This window comes from Hemitrygon akajei, chromosome 3 (genome assembly GCF_048418815.1).
Source record: "Hemitrygon akajei chromosome 3, sHemAka1.3, whole genome shotgun sequence".
Lineage (NCBI taxonomy): Eukaryota > Metazoa > Chordata > Chondrichthyes > Myliobatiformes > Dasyatidae > Hemitrygon > Hemitrygon akajei.
The window spans coordinates 28,300,665-28,327,125 of record NC_133126.1 but is presented as its reverse complement, the minus strand read 5'-3'; the positions used below and the strand labels follow the sequence as shown (position 1 = coordinate 28,327,125).

At 46.1% G+C, this 26,461-nt stretch overlaps 1 protein-coding gene across 1 annotated transcript in view; it reads right to left on the bottom strand.

Moving 5' to 3' along the window:
* The window catches only part of LOC140723002 (uncharacterized), an 86,594-nt gene that overhangs the window by 32,579 nt on the left and 27,554 nt on the right, over positions 1 to 26,461 (bottom strand). Inside the window, exons 7-10 of the mRNA XM_073037632.1 lie at positions 18,140 to 18,234; positions 14,295 to 14,512; positions 13,506 to 13,635; positions 12,183 to 12,358 (exon numbers count right to left, since the gene is read on the bottom strand). Of these exons, the coding sequence (XP_072893733.1) occupies positions 12,183 to 12,358; positions 13,506 to 13,635; positions 14,295 to 14,512; positions 18,140 to 18,234 (619 nt within the window). The remainder of the gene's footprint in view (positions 1 to 12,182; positions 12,359 to 13,505; positions 13,636 to 14,294; positions 14,513 to 18,139; positions 18,235 to 26,461) is intronic.

The following is a 26,461-nucleotide window of genomic DNA, read 5'->3' as shown; positions in this document are numbered from 1 at the left end:
TGCTGAGGAAGAGGATTTCTTGGAATGTATGCGGGATGGTTTTCTGAACCAACATGTCGAGGAACCAACTAGAGAGCAGGCCATTCTAGATTGGGTATTGAGCAATGAGGAAGGGTTAGTTAGCAATCTTGTTGTGCGAGGCCCCTTGGGTAAGAGTGACTATAATATGGTGGAATTCTTCATTAAGATGGAGAGTGACATAGTTAATTCAGAAACAAAGGTTTAAAGAACTTAAAGAAGGGTAACTTTGAAGGTATGAGACGTGAATTAGCTAAGATAGACTGGCAAATGATACTTAAAGCGTTGATGGTGGATATGCAATGGCAAGCATTTAAAGATCGCATGGATGAACTACAACAATTGTTCATCCCAGTTTGGTAAAAGAATAAACCAGGGAAGGTAGTGCACCCATGGCTGACAAGGGAAATTAGGGATAGTATCAAGTCCAAAGAAGAAACATATAAATTAGCAAAAAAAAGCGGCACACCTGAGGACTGGGAGAAATTCAGAGACCAGCAGAGGAGGACAAAGGGCTTAATCAGGAAAGGGAAAAAAGATTATGAGAGAAAGCTGGCAGGGAACATAAAAAGTGACTGTAAAAGCTTTTATAGATACGTGAAAAGAAAAAGATTGGTCAAGACAAATGTAGGTCCTTTACAGTCAGAAACAGGTGAATTGATCATAGAGAACAAAGACATGGCAGACCAATTGAATAACTACTTTGGTTCTGTCTTCATTAAGGAGGACATAAATAATCTTCCGGAAATAGTAAGGGACCGAGGGTCTAGTGAGATGGAGGAACTGAGGGAAATACATGTTAGTAGGGAAGTGGTGTTAGGTAAATTGAAGGGATTAAAGGCAGATAAATCCCCAGGGCCAGATGGTCTGCATCCCAGAGTGCTTAAGGAAGTAGCCCAGGAAATAGTGGATGCATTAGTGATAATTTTTCAAAACTCCTTAGATTCTGGATTAGTTCCTGAGGATTGGAGGGTGGCTAATGTAACCCCACTTTTTAAAAAGGGAGGGAGAGAGAAACCGGGGAATTATAGACCGGTTAGTCTGACATCGGTGGTGGGGAAAATGCTAGAGTCGGTTATCAAAGATGTGATAACAGCACATTTGGAAAGAGGTGAAATCATCGGACAAAGTCAGCATGGATTTGTGAAAGGAAAATCATGTCTGACGAATCTTATAGAATTTTTTGAAGATGTAACTAGTAGAGTGCATAGGGGAGAGCCAGTGGATGTGGTATATTTAGATTTTCAAAAGGTTTTTGACAAGGTTCCACACAGGCGATTAGTGTGCAAACTTAAAGCACACGGTATTGGGGGTATGGTATTGATGTGGATAGAGAATTGGTTGGCAGACAGGAAGCAAAGAGTGAGAGTAAACGGGACCTTTTCAGAATGGCAGGCAGTGACTAGTGGGGTACCGCAAGGCTCAGTGCTGGGACCCCAGTTGTTTACAATATATATTAATGATTTAGACGAGGGAATTAAATGCAGCATCTCCAAGTTTGCGGATGACACAAAGCTGGGCGGCGGTGTTAGCTGTGAGGAGGATGCTAACAGGATGCAGGGTGACTTGGATAGGTTAGGTGAGTGGACAAATTCATGGCAGATGCAATTTAATGTGGATAAATGTGAGGTTATCCACTTTGGTTGCAAGAACAGGAAAACAGATTATTATCTGAACGGTGGCCGATTAGGAAAAGGGGAGGTGCAACGAGACCTGGGTGTCATTGTACACCAGTCATTGAAGGTGGGCATGCAGGTACAGCAGGCGGTGAAAAAGGCAAATGGTATGTTGGCATTCATAGCAAAAGGATTTGAGTACAGGAGCAGGGAGGTTCTACTGCAGTTGTAGAAGGCCTTAGTGAGACCGCACCTAGAATATTGTGTGCAGTTTTGGTCCCCTAATCTGAGGAAAGACATTCTTGCCATAGAGGGAGTACAAAGAAGGTTCACCAGATTGATTCCTGGGATGGCAGGACTTTCATATGAAGAAAGACTGGATCGACTAGGCTTATAGTCACTGGAATTTAGAAGATTGAGGGGGGATCTTATTGAAACGTATAAAATTCTAAAGGGATTGGACAGGCTAGATGCAGGAAGATTGTTTCTGATGTTGGGGAAGTCCAGAATGAGGGGTCACAGTTTAAGGATAAAGGGGAAGCCTTTTAGGACCGAGATGAGGAAAAACTTCTTCACACAGAGAGTGGTGAATCTGTGGAATTCTCTGCCACAGGAAACAGTTGAGGCCGGTTCATTGGCTATATTTAAGAGGAAGTTAGATATGGCCCTTGTGGCTAAAGGGATCAGGGGGTATGGAGAGAAAGCAGGTAAAGGGTTCTGAGTTGGATGATCAGCCATGATCATACTGAATGGTGGTGCAGGCTTGAAGGGCTGAATGGCCTACTCCTGCACCTATTTTCTATGTTTCTATGTTTCTATTAACATAATAACCATTGATCACTTTGTACTAAAACAGAGTTTGCTTTTTTTCTGATCTAATCGAGTTTTCTTGTAAAGATCAGAAGACCATAAGGCATAGGAGCAAAACTAGGCCATCTGGCCCATCGCGTTTGCTCTGCATTCAATCATGGCTGATCCTTTTATCTATCTCCTCCTCAACCCCAGTTCCCGGCCTACTCACCATAACCTTTGATGCCATGTCCAATCAAGAACCTATCAATCTCTGCCTTAAATACACCCAATAACCTGGCCTCTACAGCTACATGTGGCAATGAATTCCACAAATTCACCATCCTTTGGCTAAGGAAATTTCTCCATATCTCTGTTTTAAATGGACGTCCCTCTATCCTGAGGCTGTTCCCTCTTGTCCTAGACTGTCCTACCATGGGAAACATCCTTTCCACATCTACTCTGTCTAGGCTTTCAACATTTGAAAGGTTTCAGTGAGATTCCCCCTCATCCTTCTGAATTCCAGCGAGTACAGACCCCGAGTCATTAAATGTTCCTCATACGATAACCCTTTCATTCCTGGAATCATCCTTGTGAACCTCCTATGGACCCCCTCCAATGCCACCACATCTTTTCAAAGATGAGGGGCCCAAAACTGTTCACAATACACATGGTGAGGCCTCACCAGTGCATTATAAAGCCTCAGCATCACATCCCTGCTCTTGTATTCTAGACCTCTCGAAATGAATGCTAACATGGCATTTGCCTTCCTCACCACCAACTCAACCTGTAAGTTAACCTTCAGGGTGTTCTGCATCTCTCTGCATTCCTATATCTTCTCCCCGTTTAGAAAATAGTCTGCACATTTATCTTTACTACCAAAGTGCAGGACCATGCATATTTCAACATTGTATTTCATTTGCCACTTTCTTGCCCATTCTCCTAATCTCTCTAAGTCCTTCTGCATCCTACCTGTTTCCTCAGCCCTACCTGCCCCTCCACCAATCTTCATATCATCCACAAACTTGGCAACAAAGCCATCTATTCCATCATCTAAATCACTTATATAGAGCATAAAAAGAAGTGATTCCCAACACCGACCACTGCGGAATCATGTATAATTTATGTTTATGTTTTTCTTGTGAATTCTGCTTATCTGATGCTTTGTGCCTATGATGCTGTTGCAAGTAAGTTTTTCATTGCACCTGTGTACAAATAAACTTGACATTGACTTTGACCCACCTTAAACTTATGCCATCTAGTTTCACCCTGGGGAAAAGACTGTGATTATCTTGCCTATCTATACCCCTCATGACTTTATTAACTTCTTTAAGGAGACCCCCTCAGCTCCAGGGAAAACTCTTTCCAGAGTCTCTCCTTACATCTCAAGCTTCCAGTCCTGGCAACATCCTAGTGATTTCTACACAGTTTCCTAGTTTAATCACATCATTCCTTGGCCACAGTAGCTTAGTGCTTACCAGGCAAGGATGGCATTCCCGCAGAACTGTTCAAAGCCCTCAACCAGGAGTCACTCGAAGCATTCCAGGACGTCCTGGTCAGTATCTGGGAAGAGGAAGTAATGCCCCTTGACCTTCGGGATGCTGCAATAGTCGCCCTATACAAAAACAAAGGCCCGCGCACAGACTGTGGGAACTACCGGGGCATCTCCCTACTTTCCATCGCCGGCAAAATCCTGGCTCGCATCATCCTCAATAGACTTATTTCAACAGTATCCAAAGGAAACCTCCCAGAATCGCAATGTGGCTTTCAGCCTAAACGCTGTACTGTGGATATGATCATCACTGTTAGACAAATGCAGGAGAAATGCCTGGAGCAGAACATGAACTTGTACTTTGTCTTCATTGATCTGACTAAAGCGTTTGATACTATCAACAGAGAAGCCTTGTGGATCATCCTCGGGAAACTTGGCTGCCCTCCAGAATTCATCAACCTCATCCGCCTCTTCCATGACAACATGACTGGAGAGATTCTCTCAGCTGATGAACCGAGCGGGAAATTTGACATCTCTAACAGCGTTAAACAGGGTTGTGTGCTTGCACCAGTAGTTTTCAACCTTTTCTTCACTCAAGTACTAGTGCATGCTGTCAAAGACCTAAACCTGGGCATTTATATCAAATGCCGCCTGGACGGGTCACTCTTTGACCTACGTTGCCTTGCAGCACACACAAAGATCCTCCGAAAGCTGTTCATAGAAGCGCTCTTTGCAGATGACTGCGCACTCATGGCACACCAAGAGGACCATCTACAAACAATGGTCAGCAGATTCTCCGCCGCATCTAAATTGTTCAGCTTGACAATCAGCCTCGGTAAAACAGAGGTCCTCCTGCAGCCTGCACCTAACAGTGCCCCGCCACAGCCATGCATCACTATCGATGACACACAACTACAGAACGTTGACAACAAATACCTGGGGAGTACCATCTCCAGCGATGGTGCCCTTGATAAAGAAATCACATCAAGGATCCAGAAAGCAAGCCAGGTGCTCGGAAGGCTCCAGGTCAAAGTTCTACCCCACAAAGACATTCGCCTCTCCACTAAACTGAAGGTTTACAATGCTGTTGTGGTCTCATCACTTTTATATGGCTGTGAAACCTGGACACTGTATCGCAGACGTGTCAAACAGCTTGAACAATTCCACAATCGCGCTCTGCGATCAATCATGCAAATCCGCTGGCAAGACCGTATCTCCAACCTGACAGTCCTGGACCGAGCCAATTCCACAAGCATTGAAGCCAAGGTTTTGAAGGCTCAGCTCAGATGGACCGGCCATGTGATCCGCATGAATGAGTCCAGAATGCCGTGTCAGTTGTTCTACGGAGAACTGGAGCAGGGCAACCGTGCCCAAGGTCGCCCAAGGAAGAGGTACAAGGTCAACCTCCAGTCAAACCTTAAGTGGGCCAAACTCCAGCCCCGCGATCTCGAACACACTGCTGCTGATTGGTCCAAGTGGCGCAATCTATGCTCCAAGGCAGCAAACAACTTCCAAGCCAACTGGCGCATGCAGCGCCTCAAGGTGAGTCAAGATAGAAACAGGAAGGCGTCTGCTCCTGCCCCAACAGGCGGTGTTCCTTGCCCCATCTGTGACCTAATCTGTGCTTCGGACTTCGGCCTTAGAAGTCATATGCGTGCCCACAGGCGTTGACTGCGCAACACATTCGTCTTCCTCGGACTTCAAGAAACTACTACTACCATGATGCTTTAAAGCACTGTTTACAAGGAGTTTATACGTTCTCCCCATCACTGCATGGGTTTCCTTACACATTCCAAAGATGTACAGTTAGGGTCAGTAAGTCGTGGACATGCCATATTGGTACCAGAAGTGTGGCAACACTTGCAAGCTGCCCCCACACATACTCACTGATTTGATTTGATGTAAAACAATACATTGCACTGTATGTTTCAAAGTACATGTAATCAATAAAACTAATCGCTATATAATCTCTTTATCCTTTAGTATGACGACAATAACTGCACATGATATTCCAGGTGTGGGCTAACAACAGTTTCTGAATGGCATAATGGTGATCTTGCTGGTGATGTCTGCCAATCTGATAATCATAGAACAGAGCAACGCAGGAACAGGCCCTTTGGCCCATAATATCTGTGCTGACCATAATGCCAAATTAAAGTAAATCCCCTTTGCCTGCACATAATCCACACAGGTATTGATACTGGTTTATTATTGTCACAAGTACCGCGATACAGTGAAAGGCTTGTCTTGCCTACTGTGCATACAGATCTAGTATTTACACAGTGCATTGAGGTAGCACAAGGCAAAATCATAACCATACAGCTGACAGTAGCATAATCGTTAGTGTAACGCTATTACAGCACCCGCGACCCGGGTTCAATTCCTGCTACTGTCTGGAAGGAGTTTGTACGTCTGGGTGCTCTGGTTTCCTCACATATTCCAAAAATTCAATTGTCTGTAATTGGTCACATGGGTATAATTGGGTAACGCAGGCTCACTGGGCCGGAAAGGCCTGTTACTGTGCTGTATCTCTAAACTAAAAAAAAGATAAATAAAGTGTGAAAGCTACCAAAAAAGTGTAGTGCAGGTGAACGAAAATAATGCAAGATCATAATGAAGCAGATTGTTAAGTCATGAGTCCATTTTATCCTTCATTAGACATAACTCAGGATAGAAGCTGCCCCGAGCCCTTGATACATGCTTTCATGCTGCTGTAACTTCTGCCTGATTGAAGGGAGGGGAGGGAATGCCTGGGAATGCCTGGAATGCCTGGGAGTGACTGCATTACTGACAGAGTGCATGGAGGGGAGGCTGGTTACTGTGATGCTCTGCACTCTGTCCTCAATCCTCTGCAGCTTCTCGTGGTCACGTGCAGAGCAGCTATCATACAAAGCCACAGTACATGCTGACATTGCTTTTAGTGGTGTATCGATAAAGACTCAATGAGGACTCTTTATTGAGTTTTCTCTTTCGAAGAGAACACTACCAACCCTGACAGGTACCCACTATTCTCTGTAAAGAACTTGCCCCACACATCTCCTTTAAACCAGCTCAAGCAAGCTAGGGCTTTTCTCTCTCGACTGGAGGATGATGAGGCAAGTTTGCAAAGGTGGACAAGACGCTAAGAGGCATAGATCGATATCAATATCAATAGCCAGAGACCTCTTTCCAGGGCAGAAATGGCTAATATCAGTGGGTGTATGTTAAAGTGATTGGAGTACATGGGAGATGTCAGAGGTATGCTTTTTTACACACAAGAGTGGTTGGTACATGGAATGTCCTGCCAGAGGTGGTGGTAGGGGCAGATACATGAGGGGCATTTAAGAAACTCTTAGATTGGCACATGGATGAGAGAAAAATAAAGGGTTCGGTGTGAGGGAAGGGGTAGTTTGATCTTGGAATAAGTTAAAAGGTTGGCGCAAGATTGAGGCCCTGAACTGTGCTGTAATGGATTATGTTCTGAACCTTCCCCCTCTCACCTCAGACGTACATCATCTAATGTTTGATATTTTGATCCTGGGGAAACGATACTGACTGTCTGCCCTATCTGTGCCTCTGATAATCTCATGAACTCCTATATGGAATAGTTGTTCGTACAATGGGGGTGGCGGTAATGAAATGAATGCACTCAATTCTCTATCCACAGATGCTGGGTTTTTGTTCAGCACTTTCTGTTTTAACCACCAGAAGGATTTCCAATATTCAGAAATTCAGAGATTGGAGGTGCAAAGACAATTGGGAGCACGGGAAGCCCTGAAGTTAACATGCAGATTGGTTGGTAGTAAGAAAAGAAATTGGAGCAGGTGTAGGCCATCTGGCCTGTTAAGCCTGCTCCGCCATTCAATAAGATCATGGCTGATCTCCACCTGCCCGCCTTTCCCCATAACCCTTAATTCCCCTACTATGCAAAAATCTATCCAACCTTGTCTTAAATATATTTACTGAGGTAGCCTCCACTGCTTCATTGGGCAGAGAATTGCACAGATTCACCACTGTCTGGGAAACGCAGTTCCTCCTCATCTCCAGCCTAAATCTACTCCTCTGAATCTTGAGGCTATGTCCCCTAGTTCTCGTCTCACCTTCCAGGAGAAACAACTTGCCTGCTTCTATCTTATCTATCTCTTTCATAATTTTACATGTGTCTATAAGATCTCCTCTCATTTTTCTGAATTCCAGTGAGTACAGTCCCAGGCGACTCAATCTCTCCTCATAGTGTAACCCACTCATCTCTGGAATCAACCTGGTGAACCTCCTCTGCACTGCCTCCACAGCCAGTATATCCTTTCTCAAGTAAGGAGACCAGAACTTCACGCAGTACTCCAGGTGTGGCCTCACCAGTACCCAGTACAGTTACAGCATAACCTCCCTGCTCTTAAATTCAATCCCCCAGCAATGAAGGCTAATATTTCCATTTGCTTTCTTGATAGCCTGCTGCACCTGAAAACCAACTTTTTGTGATTCATGCACAAGGAAGGCAAACGCAATGTTAGCACTCATTTGGAGAGGAGCAGAGTATAAAGCTGAGGCTTTATATGAATTGGTCAGACTACATTTGGAGTACTATGTATAGTTTTGGACCCCTTAGCTATTAAAGGATGTGCTGGTATGGGGGAGAGTGTAGATTAGTTTAATGACAATAATCCGTAGAATGAAAGGGTTAACACATAGGAGCATTTGATGGTTTTGGGCCTCTGCTCACTGATGTTTAGAAGAATGAAGGGAGATCTCATTGAAAGGCCTAGATAGAGTAGATGTGGCGAGGATGTTTGCAATAGTGGGAGAGTCTAGGACCAGAGGGCACAGCCTCAGGATAGAAGGAGGTTCCTTTAGAACAGAGATGAGGAGGAATTTCTTTAGCCAGAGGGTGGTGAATCTGTGGAATTCATTGCCACAGACGGCAGTGGAGGCCAAGTCATTGGGTATATTTAAAGTGGAGGTTGATAGTTTTCTGAATAGTAAGGGTGTCAAAGGTCTTGGAGAGAAGGCAGGAGAATGGGTTTACGCAAGCTCAATGGGCCAAATGGTCTAATTCTGCTTGTCTCTTATTGTCTAATAATCTGTTATTCATATCACGGCTGTGAACATGTTTACTGATGAAGGTTCCACTGCCTGTTGGGCTAGGAGATTTCAAAGATTCATCACCTTAAATGGCCACAGCTTCTCTTGAGACCACATCAGCTGTGTCTGCTGCCCTTGGAGAGGATGAACAAGCACTTACCCTAATGGTCCAAGTTCTCCAATGTTTGAAGAATAAAGTCAACCTGGCAAAAAACTTCCTTTTAGTAATAAAAATTTGATGGTAGTTTATACCAGTTTTTCAATCGTTCCCCTGACATGATGTGTGGTCAACATCTATCATTGAGAAAGCTAACACAAATATTTAAAATGACAATCAAGGAAATATGCTAAACACTTGTAAATCACTCAATAGAATCCAGTACACAATTCCAGGAAGGACGTAGAGGAATTCTTGTTGAGGATAAGGGACTACAGCTGAGAAACTATAGGGGAGAAATTGGACTGTGGCAAAATGTGGTGAAGATTGTACAAAATTATGAGGGTTTCCCATGTAGCTGATAGAGTGCAACCATTTCCAAACCGAGGAAGGCTGAGAACTGAAGACCAACGCCAGAGAATCCAGTGGGGATTAAGGCAGAGACAGGATCTCCGAACTGGAATGTAATGACAAACTATGTGAAAGATGGTCGAATAACAACTTTCCAAAGGGAAGTAAACAGAGAGAAGGAATTGCCGGGCTTGGGGTACAGAAAGTGTAAGGGTTTGCTTCTCAATGTTCTGAAATGCTGGGTATGGATATTTAATTGTAACAATGTGATTGGAAATTTTGAATTGTAAACAAACTTTGGTAATTATTTGTGAAGTCTCCTGGAGGATTTCAATGCAATTTTACAGATTACATCATATCAAGCTCATCCGGGACAGGGACAGTGTGAGTTGGATACAGAGTAAAGTGCCTCAACACTGTCCCAACAACACTCCCAGAGTAGGAAACACCATGGTGTAGATACAGCAAAATACCTCACCTTCACTGTCCTGTCACACACTCCTAGGCAGGGATGACACTGGTTTATTATAAAGCCATTCTCAATTTCCTGAAATCCAGCTACGCTGTCCCGGCAGCAGCATGGGCCAGGCACGGGAGGAAGTTCCCTCTACACTGTCCCATCACACGCTCCCAGGGTTATACACAGAATAGATGATGCTCCATCGACACTGTACCATCACATACTCTCAGGGCAGTAACAATAACTATTAGATAGATACAGAGCAAATGTCCCTCTACGATGTCCTTCCAGAAAAAGTGACAGATTGAAGGTGATCACTAAGATAATTAATGAATGTTAACCAGGTCCAGCTACCTTACTAAGCATCTGGCACACCAGTACTCTTAACCTTCGCTGGTATGGCTTCTGATTCTAGAAATGAGACCAACTAACCAATGCTCTGAGGTGGGATCTTGGGAACGATAGAAGTCAGGCTGATAGATGAGGATAGTGGGAGGCCTGAGGTCTAACACAGACTGGATACATGGGGATTAGGAAGGGGAGGGAGAGAACTGTGAGAGTCTCCGAGACTGGGAATGCATAAGGGATGAATCACATGCAGGGCAGTGGCTGGTGGAGTAGAGACCACAGTCAAACAGCATGGGCACAGGCCCAACGGCCCAACTGGCCTATGCTGACAAACACCAACATGCAAAAGAAGATGAACTGCACAAGTGAAACATAATACTGAGAATGAGTTGTAAAGAGTCCTTAAAAGTGAGTCTATAGGTTGTAGAATCAGTTCAGAATTGAGGTGAGTAAAGTTATGCATCCTGGTTCAGGAGTCTGATCATTGAAGGGAACTGTTCCTGAGCCTAGTGGTGTGCGACCCAAGGTTTCTGTACCTCTGGCCTGGTGGCAGTAACGAGAAGAGGACATGGACTAGAAGGCTCTAGTTTGTTGCTTTAGATTCCAGCAAGACCACACTTGAAGTATTGTGTGCAGTTTTGGGCTCCTTATTTTAGAACAGATATACTGACATTGGAGAGGGTTCAAAGAAGATTCATGAGAATGAAAGGGTTACCGTATGAGGAACGTCTGGCAGCTCTTGGTCTGTATTCCCTGGAGTTCAGGAGAATGAGGTGGGATCTCATAGAAACATTCCGAATGTTAAAAGGCCTGAATAGATTGGATATGGCAAAGTTATTTCCCATGGTAGGGGAGTCTACGACAAGAGGGCACAACTTCAGGATTGAAGGACGTCCATTTAGAACAGAGATGCGGAGAAATTAATTTATTCAGAGTAAATCCGTGAAATTTATTGCCACGAGCAACTGTGGAGGCCAAGCCATTGGGTGCATTTAAGGCAGAGGTAGATAGGTTCTTGATTAGCCAGGGCATCAAAGGGTTTGGGGAAAAGGCAGGGGAGTGCGGAAGACTGGAAGAATTGCATCAGCCCATGATTGAACGGCATAGCAGACTCGATAGGCTGAATGGCCTACTTCTGCTCCTATATCATACAGTCACTTAATCTCTTGTGACATAGAATCATAGTCGTATAGTGTGGAAACAAGCTTTTCAGCCCAACTACTTTATGCTGACCATCAAAGCTAGTCTGATTTGCCTGCATTTGACCCATATTCCTTCAAACTTTTCCTATCCATGTAGCTATCCAAAGGTTTTAAATGTTGTTAATGTACCTACTTCAACCATTTCTTTTGGCAGCTCCTTCCATATCCTGACCACCCTCTGCGTGAAAAGGCTGCCCCTCAGGTTCCTATTAAATCTCTTTCCTCTCAGCTTAAACCTATGCCCTCTAGTCCTTGATTCCACAGCCCTGGAAAAAGATTGTGTGCATTCACGCAATCTATACCCCTCATAACGTCATAGACAAGAAATTCTGCAGATGTTGAGCAACACACAAAATGCTGGAGGAACTCAGCAGGACAGGCAGCATCTACGGAGGCGAATAAGCTGTGTACGTTTTGGGCTGAGACCCTTCATCAGTCCTGGAAAGGAAGGAGGACGAAGCCAGAGTAAGTAGGTGGGGGAGAGGGGGGATGAAGTAAGAAGCTGGGAGGTGGTAGAAGGTCATTCAGATTCACATTCATTTTACTTATTACATGCCTATTGAAACATTCAGTGAAATCACCCCTCAGTCTTTTGCACTCCAATGAAAAATGTCTGAGCCTGCTCAGCCTCCCTCCATAACTCAGTCCTTTGAGTCCTGGCAATATTCTCATAAATCCCATCTGTACTTACCGATCTCCTTCTGCCAGTACTGGTAGCGCAGATGATGTTACCATGGGGGTCCCTGATGGATCGATGTCCAGACTGACCCACTGCTTACGTGGGTCCATATCCACCTCCACCTGTAGTAACTGGGCTGATGAAGGGACCAGGGGTGACAGGGGTTTCTTTGCCTGCTGCAACAGGTCCTGTGAATTATGAAGGAGTTTATCAACTGGCCCTTAGCCAACAATGACACATTGTCACTTTACAACACATTTTTTGTATCAACTTTTTATAGCAATATTTTTTAGCCACTTGCCATGCAAGTTGATGGGGTTATTAAGAAGGCATAAAGTGTTTTGGCCTTTATTAGTCAAAGGTAATTACCTTGTAATGAGATCAAGAGCCACAAGGTAATGCTGCAGCTCTGTAAAATTCTAGTTAGACCACACTTGGAGTACTGTGTTCAGTTCTGGTTGTCCTCATTATATGAAGGATGTGGAAACTTTCAAGAGAGCTCAGAGAAGACTTACCAGGACACTGCCTGGATTATAGAGCACGTCTTATAAGAGAAAATTGAATGAGTTATGACATTTTTCTCTGGAGCAAAGGAAGAGGAGAGATGAGCTGATAAAGGGATGAAAAGAGGTAAAGCATATTATTGATAGCCAGAGACTTTCCCAGGGTGGAAATGGCTAATATGAGGGGGCATTATTTTAAGGTGATTGAAGTAAAGTATAAGGGGGTATCTCAGGGAGGTGACAGAGAGTGGTGGCTGTGTGCAATGCTCTGCTGGTAGAGGTGGTAGAGCAGAGACTCTTATTTAGGTGCATGGATGAAAGGGAAATGGTGGGTTATGTGGAAGGGAATTGTTTGATTGATATTGGAGTAGATTAAAAGGTCATTGTGGGCTAAAAAGTCTGTACTATGAATCCATCACAAGGAAAATGAGGGATTCTGATAGTTCAGGATAATTCTCTTGGTTTAAGTTGGCGCTGGTGAAACACAGCAACGACTTGCAGGCAGCAAGCAAAACTACTAACTGATATATTAATCACACCTTCCCTTGTAAATGATCACTGCAATCAATACCCTATAACTTCACTTTGGGAGTTCAGCTTTTGAACCGCCTATACAGCCTGGCATTTTTACGGTGTGAACAGAAGTCTCAAAGGTGCAGGGTGGCTGCAGTGTGGTGTGTTTGGGCTGAACTGAGGTGGCAGGGCCCAAGCCCAGGAGTGGAAAACAAGCCAATGAATGGTCTTTGCTGGAGTGGACTTCGATTCCAAGAATAGATGGGAACCTCCCTCCTACTGCCCTCTGCCACCAGTCCCCGTGAGGAAGCAAGAGTACCTGGAGGTCGTTCACACAGAGCTGCATTTTCGCCTGACAGTACCGCTGTTTCAGCTGCAATAATACCACCTTCTGCTGGATCAGGTGCAACTCCAGAGTAGAATCTTCGCCCGAGGCCTTGGCCAGGTCCCTAAACACAGAGGAAGTGGATGGGCAGCTTTCAACATACAGTGCTGAGGCACAATCACCACTGCGGCCCAAATGAGTACCAAAATAAAAGCCTGGAGACTTGGAAGCAAAGCATCAGGGAAAAGAATTTGTTTAATTAATATAAAGATTTAAAGATTAGCTTTATTTGTCACTTGTTTCTAGAAACAGTGTCGTTGGCATCAAATCAACTCAGTGAGGATTACTCTAGGCAGCCCACAAGTTCATAAACACAAGAGACTCTACAGATGCTGGAAAGCCAGAGTAACACACATAAAATGCTAAAGGAACTCAGCAGGTCAAGCAGCATCTATGTCGAGGAATAAACAGTTGACATTTTGGCCCAACACCCTTCATCAGGACTTAGATAAATTAATTTCCTTTTGCATTAGGTCAGATTGCACTGCTACCTTTTGGCTTCTGACCCGCTTTCTTTCCAGTCCTGATGAAGGATCGGTCAGTCTGTCAGTTGGTCTGTTTATCTACCTGTATACATACAAGTATATACACACAGTACATTTCTTTTTGTAATTTATAGTCTATGTTATGTATTAAACTGTTCTGTCGCCGCAAAACACATTTCATGACATCTGTCAGTGACAGTAAACCTAATTCTTGAGAGGTTCACTAAGCTTGACTGACCTGTCTTCCCAACTATAGGACTGCTGCCCTAACTCGATTTGCAAAATATTCTCTTCCACCTCTTCCATCATCTCCTGGATACGTCCCAGCTGGTCCTTCATCAGCGCCGGATCCAGTGGTTTCCACAGATCACATTCCTGGACTTGGCACCCCGCTTCACGCAGCCCTTCATCCACCACCTTTGAGAGTTCAAGCACTCTCTGATTCAGCAGAGGCACCTGAGGGGTGAGCACAGCAGAGGACATCACCATCAAGGGGGCCATCAGCTCTGGCCTTTGAGATGTAGGTCTTGCTTACGTGGCGGTGCAGGCAGCAGAGACGCCAGCCTTACGCTGCCAGTGACACGGGTTCAATCCTGACATTTGTGCTATCAAAGTTGAGGTCAAACTTACGATTATGGTGCAAAGAGAAAACTTGCAGTTGCATCACAGGCACATAGCAACAGATAAACAACGACAAGAAAAAGCAAAGTTCAACATAAATTATACACAATATTTACAAGAGGAATACGATTAGAACAAAATAAAGTTCATTTTAGTGCAAAGTGGTCATAGTTTCATGGAGCACTGCAGCACAGAGACAGGCCTTTCAGCCCATCTAGTCCATGCCAAACTATTATTCTGCCTAGTCCCATTGATGTTCACCTGGACTATAGCCCTCCATACCTCTCCCTTCCACGTACTTATCCAAAGAGCTCTTAAATATTAAAATCAAACCCACATCCACCATTTTCATTGGCAGCTCGTTCCACACTCAAGAGTGAAGAAGTTCTCCCTTCATGTTCCCTTTAAATATTTCAGCTTTCACCCTTTACACAGATTAGTGTTGGTAAACTGTAATGATTAGGATTGTGCCAAATGGGTGAATGGAAGTAGCTGTTCCTGAACCAGGTATTGTGAGACTTAAAGCTTCTCTCCTCCTGCCCAATAGTAGCTGTAAGAAGGTGGTAGGAGATGGATGGTGGGGATCTTTGATGATCGATGTTGCCTTCTTGAGGCAGTGTCTCTTGCAGATATTACTGATGGTGGAGAGGGATGTACCCATGATGTATCGGGCAGAGTCCACTACTCTCTGCAGTGTGACAGTCTAGATTTCCTCGGTGTGCCCCCACATCCCAAAGACATGTAAGTTGGGGAGTTAATTGTCTGCAGGAAATTTCCCCCAATGTGTAGGAAGTGACAGAATCTGGTGTGGAGTGGGGGGAGTGTAGCTGAAGGGAATGTGGGAGAATAAAACAGGATTAAGATTGGTGTAAATGGATGGTTGAGGGTCAGTACATACTTGGTGGGCTGAAAGGCCTGTATCCATGCTGTATTTCTTTTGATCCTGAAGCCTCATCTCCAGAGCCTCGAATCAACAGCTATTAACCATCTATCAGCCTATTGAGACAAGTCAATCGACATAACTCACTCCCCATTTTCCCTTTAATAGCCCTCCCAGTCTAATCCCATTCTCCCCTCGCTCTCACACCCTTTAATACCTCACCCAGCCGCTATGTGACTTCCCAGTTTATATACTCATACCCTACCTAATGACAGCAAGTTCCCCTCCACGCTTGCTTTGCCAATTTCAGGGAGCTATGTACTTGCACCCCAAGAACTCCCTGTACCCAAAAATGCACATATTCTCCCACCATCACAAAAATAATGAAAGCTCTCTCTAAATCTTCCATTAACCTCGTTGGTTCACTGAAGACAAGGTTTAAAAGGTACTTGGACAGATCTAGATGGAGGAAAGGTTTAGAGAGATGGTGGCCAAACGTGGACAAGCTTAAATGGTTGGCATGGACCAGTTGGGCTGAAGGGCATGTTCCCATGCTGTATGACTGTGTCTGAAGAGAGGGCTTAGAGTCCCAGAGTACTAGAGCACAGAAACAGGCCCTTTGGCTTATCTAGTCAATGCTGACCTGCTCTAATACCATCAACCTGCACCTGGACCATATCCCTCCATACCCTTCCATCCATATACATACCTAAGCTTCTCTTCAATGTTACAATTGAACCAGCATCCACCACTTCCACTGGCAGCTCGTTCAACACACTCTCAGCATCCTCTGAGTGAAAAAATTCTCCCTCAGGCTCCCTTTAAATATTTCATCTTTTACCCTAAACCTGTGACTTCTAGCTCTAGTCTCCAGCCTCAGTGAACAAAGCCTGCATGCATTCATCCTCTCTATACCCCTCATAATTTTATATACCTCTGTAAGATCTCCCTCATTCTTCTGCACTCTAGGAATAAACCTCTAACCTATTCAACTATAACTCAGATCCTCAAGTCCTCAACATTCTTGTAAATTTTCTCTGTACTCTTTCAAGCTTATTGAAGACGTTCTCATAGGTGGCTAGTCAGAACTGTACACAATACTCTGAATTAGCCCTCTCCAACATCTTGTACAACTTCAATGTAACATCCCAACTCCTGTATTCAATGCCCTGATTTAGGGCCAACATGCCAAAAGCTCTTTATAATCTTATCTACCTCTATGAAGGTAAATGTTCAAGGAGTGTCCCTTAATGCTGGAAACGGAAAATTGTCACTGAGTTGCTCTGCACTTTCATCCGCTGTCAGAGATAAATCATCAGGCTGCTTCCTGACAAGGGAAGGATTTGTTAATTATACACTGTCTGAAGGTCAAGGATATGACTGTGATTAAATGGGTGGTGAATTTCCATTTCTGTCAGGCAACGGGGTTCCCATGAAACATTTTTACTTCAGAAACACCGTGCTGTAATGAAGTGTTTTAAGTAAGATAAACACTCTGTGATGTCAGTGCTCTGAATGCTTGCTTCCAGTGCAGCCAAGTGAAAAATGCATGATGTTTCAGCACCCTTTGTAATCTAAGTTAAAACATTCAATATTTGAGTTCTACATTTAAGCTGTTAATATTTCCTTTATTTACCTTGAGTGGAATAAATCATTTTGTGAATAATTTGTAGAGACAACATGGTTAAGAGCTTTAAGGTGTTAGTACTAGGCCTCCTATGTTTTATGTAAATTTGTGGATGGATCAACAATATTACGGTTCATTGATGATCTAGACGAGGGGAGGCTAAAAGGCTTTTTTCCAGTTCCTTTGTATCAGTCTGAGTGAGTTAAATGGCTTGCTTTTGTTCCTGCTTATGGGCCAAGGAGTTTACAGGTTTCTTATACTCCTGTATACGTTTCAAGGTTGTCCTTCAGTGTTACTTGATGGACTAAGTAAAGTCCACTTGCTCCCTCATAACAAAAGCAAATAGTCCCATAAGACAATGAGACATAGGAGTAGAATCAGGCCATTTGGCTCATCAAGTCTGCTCCATCATGGCTGATTTCTTATCCCTCTCAAACTCATTCTCCTGCTTTCACCTCGTAACCATTAGAAGCTGCCTGACCCACTGTGTTCCTCCAGAATTTTGTGATTATATGGAATGACCTCCAAGGATTTGGTTTTAAACACATTTTAAGGTTACTCGGGATAGGAAAAGTTTAGGGTGGGGGTTCCCAACCTACCTCAGTTAATAAGACCATAAGACATAGGAGCAGATTTAGGCCATTTGGCCCAGCAAGTCTGCTCCTCCATTTCATCATGACTGATCCATTTTTCCCCTCAGCCCCAATCTCCTGCCTTTTTCCCCTTCCCTGTATCCCATGTAATGGTAGGAGTCCATGACATAAAAAAGGATGGCAACCTCTGGTTTAGAGGGAGATGGACCAAATGTGAGCAAATAGGATGAACTTAGATAGGAATCATGGTCGGCATGGACCAGTTGGGCAGAAGTGCTTGTTTCCCTGCTGTATGACCCTAATCCAGGCCTAGCTTGAGGCTGCTCTCCCATCTTCCTAGTCACCCAGTGAGGAAGCATTACCTGGTCCTGTTCAGAAGCAGCAGGAGACAATGGCACAGATTTAGACGGTGTGTCCTGAACCAGTTGCTGAGTTTGGTGACTGTACAAAATGTCCACTGCCAAGGGAAAACACATAGAAGATTCAGATTTAATAATCACATGTGCATAGGAACATTCTGTGGAATACATCATTATCATTAACCAAGGGTTGTGCTGAGGGCACTGTGCCCTCTAAGCTGTACGGGTGCACGGCTGCGCAGTTACTGAAATGCTCCCACATGCATAGCCTTTGTTGCTGAGCAACTGAAATTTTCATTTATAGAATGCTATTACAATTTTGAAATCATATTAATAATAGATGTGTATAGATGTGCAGTGGAGAGTATATTGACTGGCTGCATCACAGCCTGGTATGTAATTGCTAATGCCCTGGAACAGCATTACAAACAGTAATGGATACGGCCCAATCCATTATGGATAGAGCTCTCCTCACTACTGAGCACATCTACATGAAGCATTGTTGCAGGAAAGCAGCATCCATCATCAGGGACTCTCATCATCTAGGTCATGCTCTCTTCCCACTGCTGCCATTGGGAAGAAGGTACAGGAGCCTCAGGACTCACACCACCAGGTTCAGGAATAGTTAATTCCCCTAAACCATCAGGATCTTGACCGAAAAGTGATAACTTCACTCAACTTCACTTGCTTCATTATTGAAATGCTCCCAGAACCTATGGACTCATTTTCAGGAAATCTTCATCTTGTGGCGACCCACTTCCCAGCGCACTCGAACCGGTTCACAAAGCGGCGCGCACCAGCATAGAGGCCGGTCCCAAAGAGGGCGCCAAGCCTGCTTCACCAGCAAGGGGAAAAGCCCGTGCGCAGGACGGGACTGTGAATACTGTGAAGACTGATCCCGGGGAGGGCGGGATCAGGAAGGCTTTAAAGCGAGGCCGCGAAGTTTGAATAAACCTCTTTTGCAACTGCAGCTCATCGACTACGTGTCGTTATTGCAGCGCTGCGTGTAGCACACCGCTACAATTGGTGACCCCAACGGCCCAAACGATATTTGGACCAAAGATGAACGATGCTGCATCTGTTCATGCAGTTTCGTTAAAACTGCCAAGCTTCTGGACGCTGCGACCTCACCTATGGTTCCAGCAAGCAGAAGCCCAATTCCACATTCGGCAGATAACCTCGGATGCTACACGTTACTACTACGTGGTGAGCTCCCTCGACCAGGAAACAGCAGCCCAGGTTGAGGAGTTCATACAGTCGCCCCCAGCGGACGGCAAACATACAGAATTCAAAGCCTTGCTCATAAGGACTTTCGGACTCTCACGGCGTGAGCGAGCTGCCCGCTTACTGCACCTGGATGGTTTGGGAGACAGACCGCCATCGGCTTTGATGAACGAGATGCTGTCCCTGGCCGGAGGACACAAGCCCTACCTCATGTTTGAGCAGGCATTCCTGGAGCAGCTGCCCGAGGACATACGCCTGCTGCTGTCCGACGCGGATTTCAGCGATCCCCGGAGGGTGGCGGCCTGGGCGGACATGCTGTGGAAATCCAAGAAGGAGAGTGGGGCGTCCATCACACAGATCACCAGGCCACGCTCCCAGCAGCAAACCAGACCCGGCCCGGCCACAGAGCCCGCTAACCCCAGAGGCAGGGGTGAGGAGGCCAACGAACAATGGTGCTTCTACCACCAGCGGTGCGGCGCAGAAGCCTGCCACTGTAGCCCGCCCTGCAAGTTCCCGGGAAACATCAGGGCCAGCCGCCGCTGATGGCTATGGCAGCTGGCCATCGGGATAGCCTCCTGTATGTGTGGGACAAGCGGTCAGGACGCCGTTTTTTGGTCGACACCGGTGCCGAGATCAGTGTCTTACCTCCGACGAGTTACGACACCCACAACAGGGCACCGGGTCCCACCCTGAGGGCCGTGAACGGCAGCACAGTGAGGACCTAAGGCACCCATACGGTGCAGCTACAGTTCGGCTCCAGCCGGTTCACGTGGGACTTCACACTGGCCGCCGTAACCCAACTGCTCCTGGGCGCGGATTTTTTGCGGGCTCACAGCCTACTGGTCGACCTGCAAGAGAAGAGACTGGTCCACGCCGAGACCTTTCAAACGTTCTCCCTGGGTGAAGCCCAGTTGCCGGCCCCACACCTAGACTCCATCACGCTGCTCGGCAACGACTTCACCAGAGTCCTGGCGGATTTCTCATCAGTTCTGGCACCACAGTTCACGGCAGCCATGCCCAGACACGGCGTACAGCACCACATCCCGACACAAGGACCACCCCTCCACGCCCGTGCTCGAAGGCTTCCCCCGGACAAGCTCCGACTGGTGAAGGAGGGGTTCAAGAGGATGGAGGAATTGGGGATCATACAGCGGTCTGACAGCCCATGGGCCTCCCCCCTGCACATGGTGCCCAAAGCAACAGGTGGCTGGAGACCATGCGGCGACTACCGCAGACTGAACGAGGCTACAACACTGGACCGCTACCCTGTGCCACACATTCAGGACTTTGCAGCAAACCTGCACGGCGCACGGATCTTCTCCAAGGTAGACCTTGTCCGGGGATACCATCAAATCCCGATGCATCCAGACGATGTCCCCAAAACGGCTCTCATCACCCCGTTCGGCCTTTTCAAGTTCCTCTGCATGCCGTTTGGCCTAAAGAATGCCACACAGATATTTCAGCGGCTAATGGACGCGGTGGGACGCGACCTGGACTTCGCTTTCATCTATTTGGATGACATCCTCATAGCCAGTAGCAGTCGTCAGGAGCATCTGTCCCACCTCCATCAACTCTATGCCCAACTGAGTGAATACGGCCTGACAATCAACCCGGCCAAATGCCAGTTCGAGCTCGACACCATCAACTTCCTGGGCCACAGGATTACTAAAGATAGGGCAACCCCTCTGCCTGCTAAAGTAGACGCAGTCCACCATTTCCACTGACCCAACACAATCAAAGGCCTTCAGGAATTTGTGGGTACGGTGAATTTCTACCACCGCTTCCTCCCTTCAGCTGCCCGAATCATGCTGCCCTGATGTCATGTGATGTTTGCCCTGATGTTGGGTAAGGGCAAGGACATTACCTGGGACGAGGAGTCCGCCACTGCTTTCATTAAAACCAAAGAAGCCTTAGCAAACGTCGCGATGCTAGTGCACCCCAGAACGGACATCCCTACCGCCCTCACAGTGGACGCATCCAGCAAGGCAGTCGGTGGGGTGCTGGAACAACTCATTGAGGGTCGCTGGTAACCCCTGGTGTTTTTCAGCAAACACCTATGACCACCCAAGCTCAAATATAGTGCTTTCGACCGGGAACTGTTGGCACTATACCTGGTAATCCAGCATTTCAGGTACTTCTTGGAAGGTAGGCCCTTCACCGCGTTCACGGACCACAAACCGCTTACCTTTGCGTTCACGAAGGCATCCGACCCCTGGTCGTCCCGCCAGCAGTGACATCTGTCCTACATCTCCGAATACACGACGGATGTCCGGCATGTCTCGGGAAAGGACAATGTCGTGGTGGACGCTCTCTCCCGCCCTAACATCCAAGCCCTGTCCCAGGGGATAGACTATGAAGCACTGGCAGAGGCGCAGCAGGCAGATGAGGAGACCCCTAGTTACAGAACCGCAGTCTCCGGTTTGCAGCTCCAGGACCTCCCCATAGGCCCAGGTGAGAGGACCCTGCTCTGTGACGTCACCACCGGCCAACCCCGTCCCGTTGTCCCGGCAGCTTGGCGTCGGCGCGTTTTCGACTCCATTCACAACTTAGCGCACCCCTCCATCAGGACAACCGTCTGGATGGTCTCCAACAGGTTCGTTTGGCACGGACTCCGCAAGCTGGTCAGTGAATGGGCCAAAACGTGCATGCACTGCCAAACAGCCAAGGTGCAGCGGCACACCAAAGCTCTGCCGCAGCAGTTCCACCCCACCCACCGGCGCTTCGACCACATTCATGTGGATATCGTGGGCCCCCTGCCAGTGTCGCGAGGAGCGTGGCACCTCCTAACTATCGTGGACCGGTTCACAAGATGGCCAGAGGCGGTCCCGCTCACCGACACCACCTCCGAATCTTGCGCCTGAGCACTGATTGCAACCTGGGTATCTCGCTTTGGTGTACCGGCCCACATTACCTGCGACAGAGGCGCCCAGTTCACCTCCAGCCTGTGGTCAGCTATGGCCAGCCTTTTGGGGACACAGCTGCACCACACCACTGCCTATCACCCACAATCGAACGGCCTGATGGAGCGTTTCCACCGTCACCTGAAGTCGGCTCTCATGGCCCACCTCAAAGGGCCTAACTGGGTGGACGAGCTTCCCTGGGTCCTGCTTGGAACCCGCACGGCGCCGAAAGAAGATCTGCACACCTCGTCGGCTGAGTTGGTGTACGGCGCACCCCTGGTCGTCCCAGGGGAGTTCATACCAGCCCCAAGGGGGCAAGAGGAAGAACCCGCAGCAGTCCTGGGCAGACTACGCGAGAGGCTCGGTAACCTGGCACCCATACCCACTTCGCAGCATGGACAGAACCCGACCTGCGTACCCAAAGACCTGCAAAACTGTAAGTTCGTTTTTGTACAATGGGGCAGACATCGGGCACCGCTACAGCGGCCCTACGAGGGGCTGTTTACGGTGATCAGAAACAACGGGTCCACATTTGTGCTGGACGTTGGGGGGAGAGAGGAGGTTTTCACGGTGGACCGACTCAAACTGGCCCATGTGGACTTGGCGCAGTCGGTCGAGATTCCAGCACCGCGGCGCAGAGACAGACCTCCCAAACAGGGTCCAGCCCAGACTGTGGACATTGGGGGGTGTATCGCCGGTTCTGGGGGGGGGGGTTATGTGGCGACTCACTTCCCAGCGCACTCGAACCGGTTCACAAAGCGGCGCGTGCCAGCATAGAGGCCGGTCCCAAAGAGGGCGCCAAGCCTGCTTCACCAGCAAGGGGAAAAGCCCGCGTGCGGGATGGGACTGTGAATACTCGCCCCCTACAGCATTCCCGCCCGGGGAGGGCAGGATCAGGAAGGCTTTAAAGCGAGGCTGCGAAGTTTGAATAAACCTCTTTTGCAACTGCAGCTCACCGACTCCGCATCGTTATTGCAGCGCTGCGTGTAGCACACCGCTACAATCTCATGTTTTCTATATTTATTACTTATTTATTTTTCTTTTTTTTCTTCTTGTTTTTGCACAGTTTGTGTCTTTTGCACACTGGTTGAACACCCAGGCTGGTGCGGTCTTTCATTGATTCTATTATGGTTATTATTCTATTATGGATTTATTGTGTATGCCCACAAGAAAATGAATCTCAGGGTTGTATATAGTGACATATGTGTACTTTGATAATAAATTTACTTTGAACTTTGAAATTATGTTAATGTAACCTTGAAATAATGCCAACTTATTTTTGAAATCTATGGTAATATAATTGTGAAATATCTTTTAATTAATTATGAGTTCATGAATATAATCCATAAAATTTCTAAATAATAAACATACCACAACCTTTACTTTGAAACATTTTAAAGCTTCAACTTATTTACTGTACATTGTCAGTGTTTTAAGTTTCAACACTGATACAAATTGTAACAATAAACAAAGAATGAAAGTCAGTAGCTCATCATTAATAAACCGCCAACCCACTAAAGACCATCACTGAATGTAAATGATTGTCTTTGTTGTACTGTATTCCATTATACCCTTCAATTAATAAATAAAATCAAAAGTATTTGGTTTTTCAGCTTTTATTCCAAATACTTGTAGTATGCATATTGCAGAAAAAAACATTTAAAGGACCGCACAGTTTTCAGGCCATGTAAAAATTTCCTTGCAGAGCAATGCTTGGGCTGCACAGCTGGAAGAAAGTTAGTGGGATTGTTGGCTGAGAGCAGCCCACAACTGTCACCACACATTCCAGCGCCAATATATCATGTTCACAATGCCGGGCAGAACAACACGTTACACAACAAGCAACACAACAACAATAGCAAAACAAGATCCACACACACACACACACACACACACACACACACACACACACACACACACACACACACACACACACACACACACACACACACACACACACACACACACACACACACACACACACACACACACACACACACACACACACACACACACACTCCTCCGACCTCAGGACAGGCCTGGTAACAGGCCCTTCCGGCCCGACAAGCCCGCACTGCCTAATTACACTCGCGTGACCCATGTCACCTCCTGTTCCTATTCATCACTCATAATGCTTACTCTCCTCTAAGTCTGGAATAGAGAATGCTGAAGATTCACAACTGCAGGAGGGAAATTTATAGGCAAATTCATTTTGAATTTAGAGTCTCTAATTCCTCCTGTTCTGCATATAGCGTAATTTAAATTGAATGTACTTTCAGAGTCATACAGCACAGCAACAGGCCCTTCAGATTACCCATCCACACAGACCAAGATGTCTATTGAACAAGTCCCATTGTCTTGCATTGGGCCATATCCCCCTAAACCTTCCCTATCCATGTACTTATCTGAATGTCTTTTAAACATTGCAACTTGATCCCCCTCTATCACTTCTCCGGCAGCTCCTTCCATATATCTACCACCCTCCCATGGAAATGTTCCCCCTTAAATCCCCTTTAATCCCCGTTAGCACAATGCTTGACAGTACAGGCGATCAGCTTCAATTCCTCCTGCTGTCTGTGAGGAGTTTGAACGTTCTCCCCAAGACTGTGTGGGTTACCTCCGGGTGCTCCGGCTTCCTCCCAGAGTCCAAAGACATACCGGTTGGTAGGTTATTTGGTCATGGTAAATTATCCCATGTTAGGGCTCAGATTAAATCAGGGGATTGCTGGATGGCATGACTCAAAGAGTCAGAAGGGCCTATTCCACGCTGTATTTCAAGTTTAAAAAATTATCTTCTCGGTGGAAAGAGTGAGAACCTTCAAGTTCCTGGGTATCAACATCTCAGATCCTGGGCCCAATACATTGATACAATCGTGAAAAAGGTATGCCAGTGGCTATACTTCATTAGGAGCTTAAGGACATCTGTTATGTTACCAAAGACTGTAGTAAATTTTTACAGATGTACTGTGGAAAGTATTATGAGTAACTGCATCACCGTCTGGTGGGAGACACCACTGCACAGGACTGGTAAAAGCTGCTGAGGGTTGTAGACTCAGCGAGACCCATCTTGGGCACAACACTCCCCATCACTGAGGAGATCTTCAAAAGGTGATGCTTCCAGAAGGTGACCTTCACCATCCTGTACATGCCCTCTTCTCATTACTACCTCTGGGGAGGAGGAACCAGAGCCAGAAGATGCAGTTTTAACATCTTAGAAAAAGGCTTCTTCACCTCTGCCATCAGATTGCTGAATGCTTCATGAACCCAGGAACACTATTTTTCTCTCTTTTTGCACCATATTTTATTAATTTTTTTCATATATTTCCCATTGTAACTGGGCGTCATGGTAACATAGTGGTTAACACGGTGCTATTGCAGCTCCGGCCTTTCTGAGTTCAGGGTTCAATTCTGGCACCATCTGTAAGGATGTACACTCTCCTTGTGACTGCATGGGTTTCCTCCAAGTGCTCCGGTTTCCTCCCACAGTCCAAAGATATACCAGTTAGTAAGTTAATTGTTCACTGTAAATTGTCCTGTGATTAGGCTAGGGTTAAATAGATGGGTTGGTGAGCAGTACGGCCAGAGGGGGCTGTTCGGTGCCGTGTCACTAAATAAATAAATAAATAAACATTTAGTAATTCTATTCTATTATTTTTTACCCCAATAACAGTGCACTACTACTATAAACAACAAATTTCAGTGATAATAAACCTGATTCTGATCTAGTCCCTCTAGTTTTGGATTCTCCTACCCTGGGATAAAGACTGCGACCATCCACCTCATCTATGACTCTCATGGTTTTATAAACCTCTATAATGTCACCCGCAGCCTCCTTCAGTCCTAGCCTCTTATAGCTCAAGCCCTGCCAGTCTTGGTGCAACCCACGTAAATCTCTCATGCACCCTTTCCAACCTGACGACATTCCTCCTCTAGCTTGGCAAGCAGAACCGTACATAATACTCTCAAGAGTGGCCTCTCACCAATGACTTGCACAGTTGCAACAAGCCCAATGCCCTGGTTGCTGAAGATCATTGAACTGAATTTATTTCTTATATCCTTCATATACATGATGAGAAATCCTTTACATTACGTCTCTGTCTGAATGTGCAATGTGGAAATTATAGTAATTTGTAATAAATAGTATGTATAACAGGACAGTCAATAGAGCATAGAAATACAATTGTGTCAGCATGAATTAATC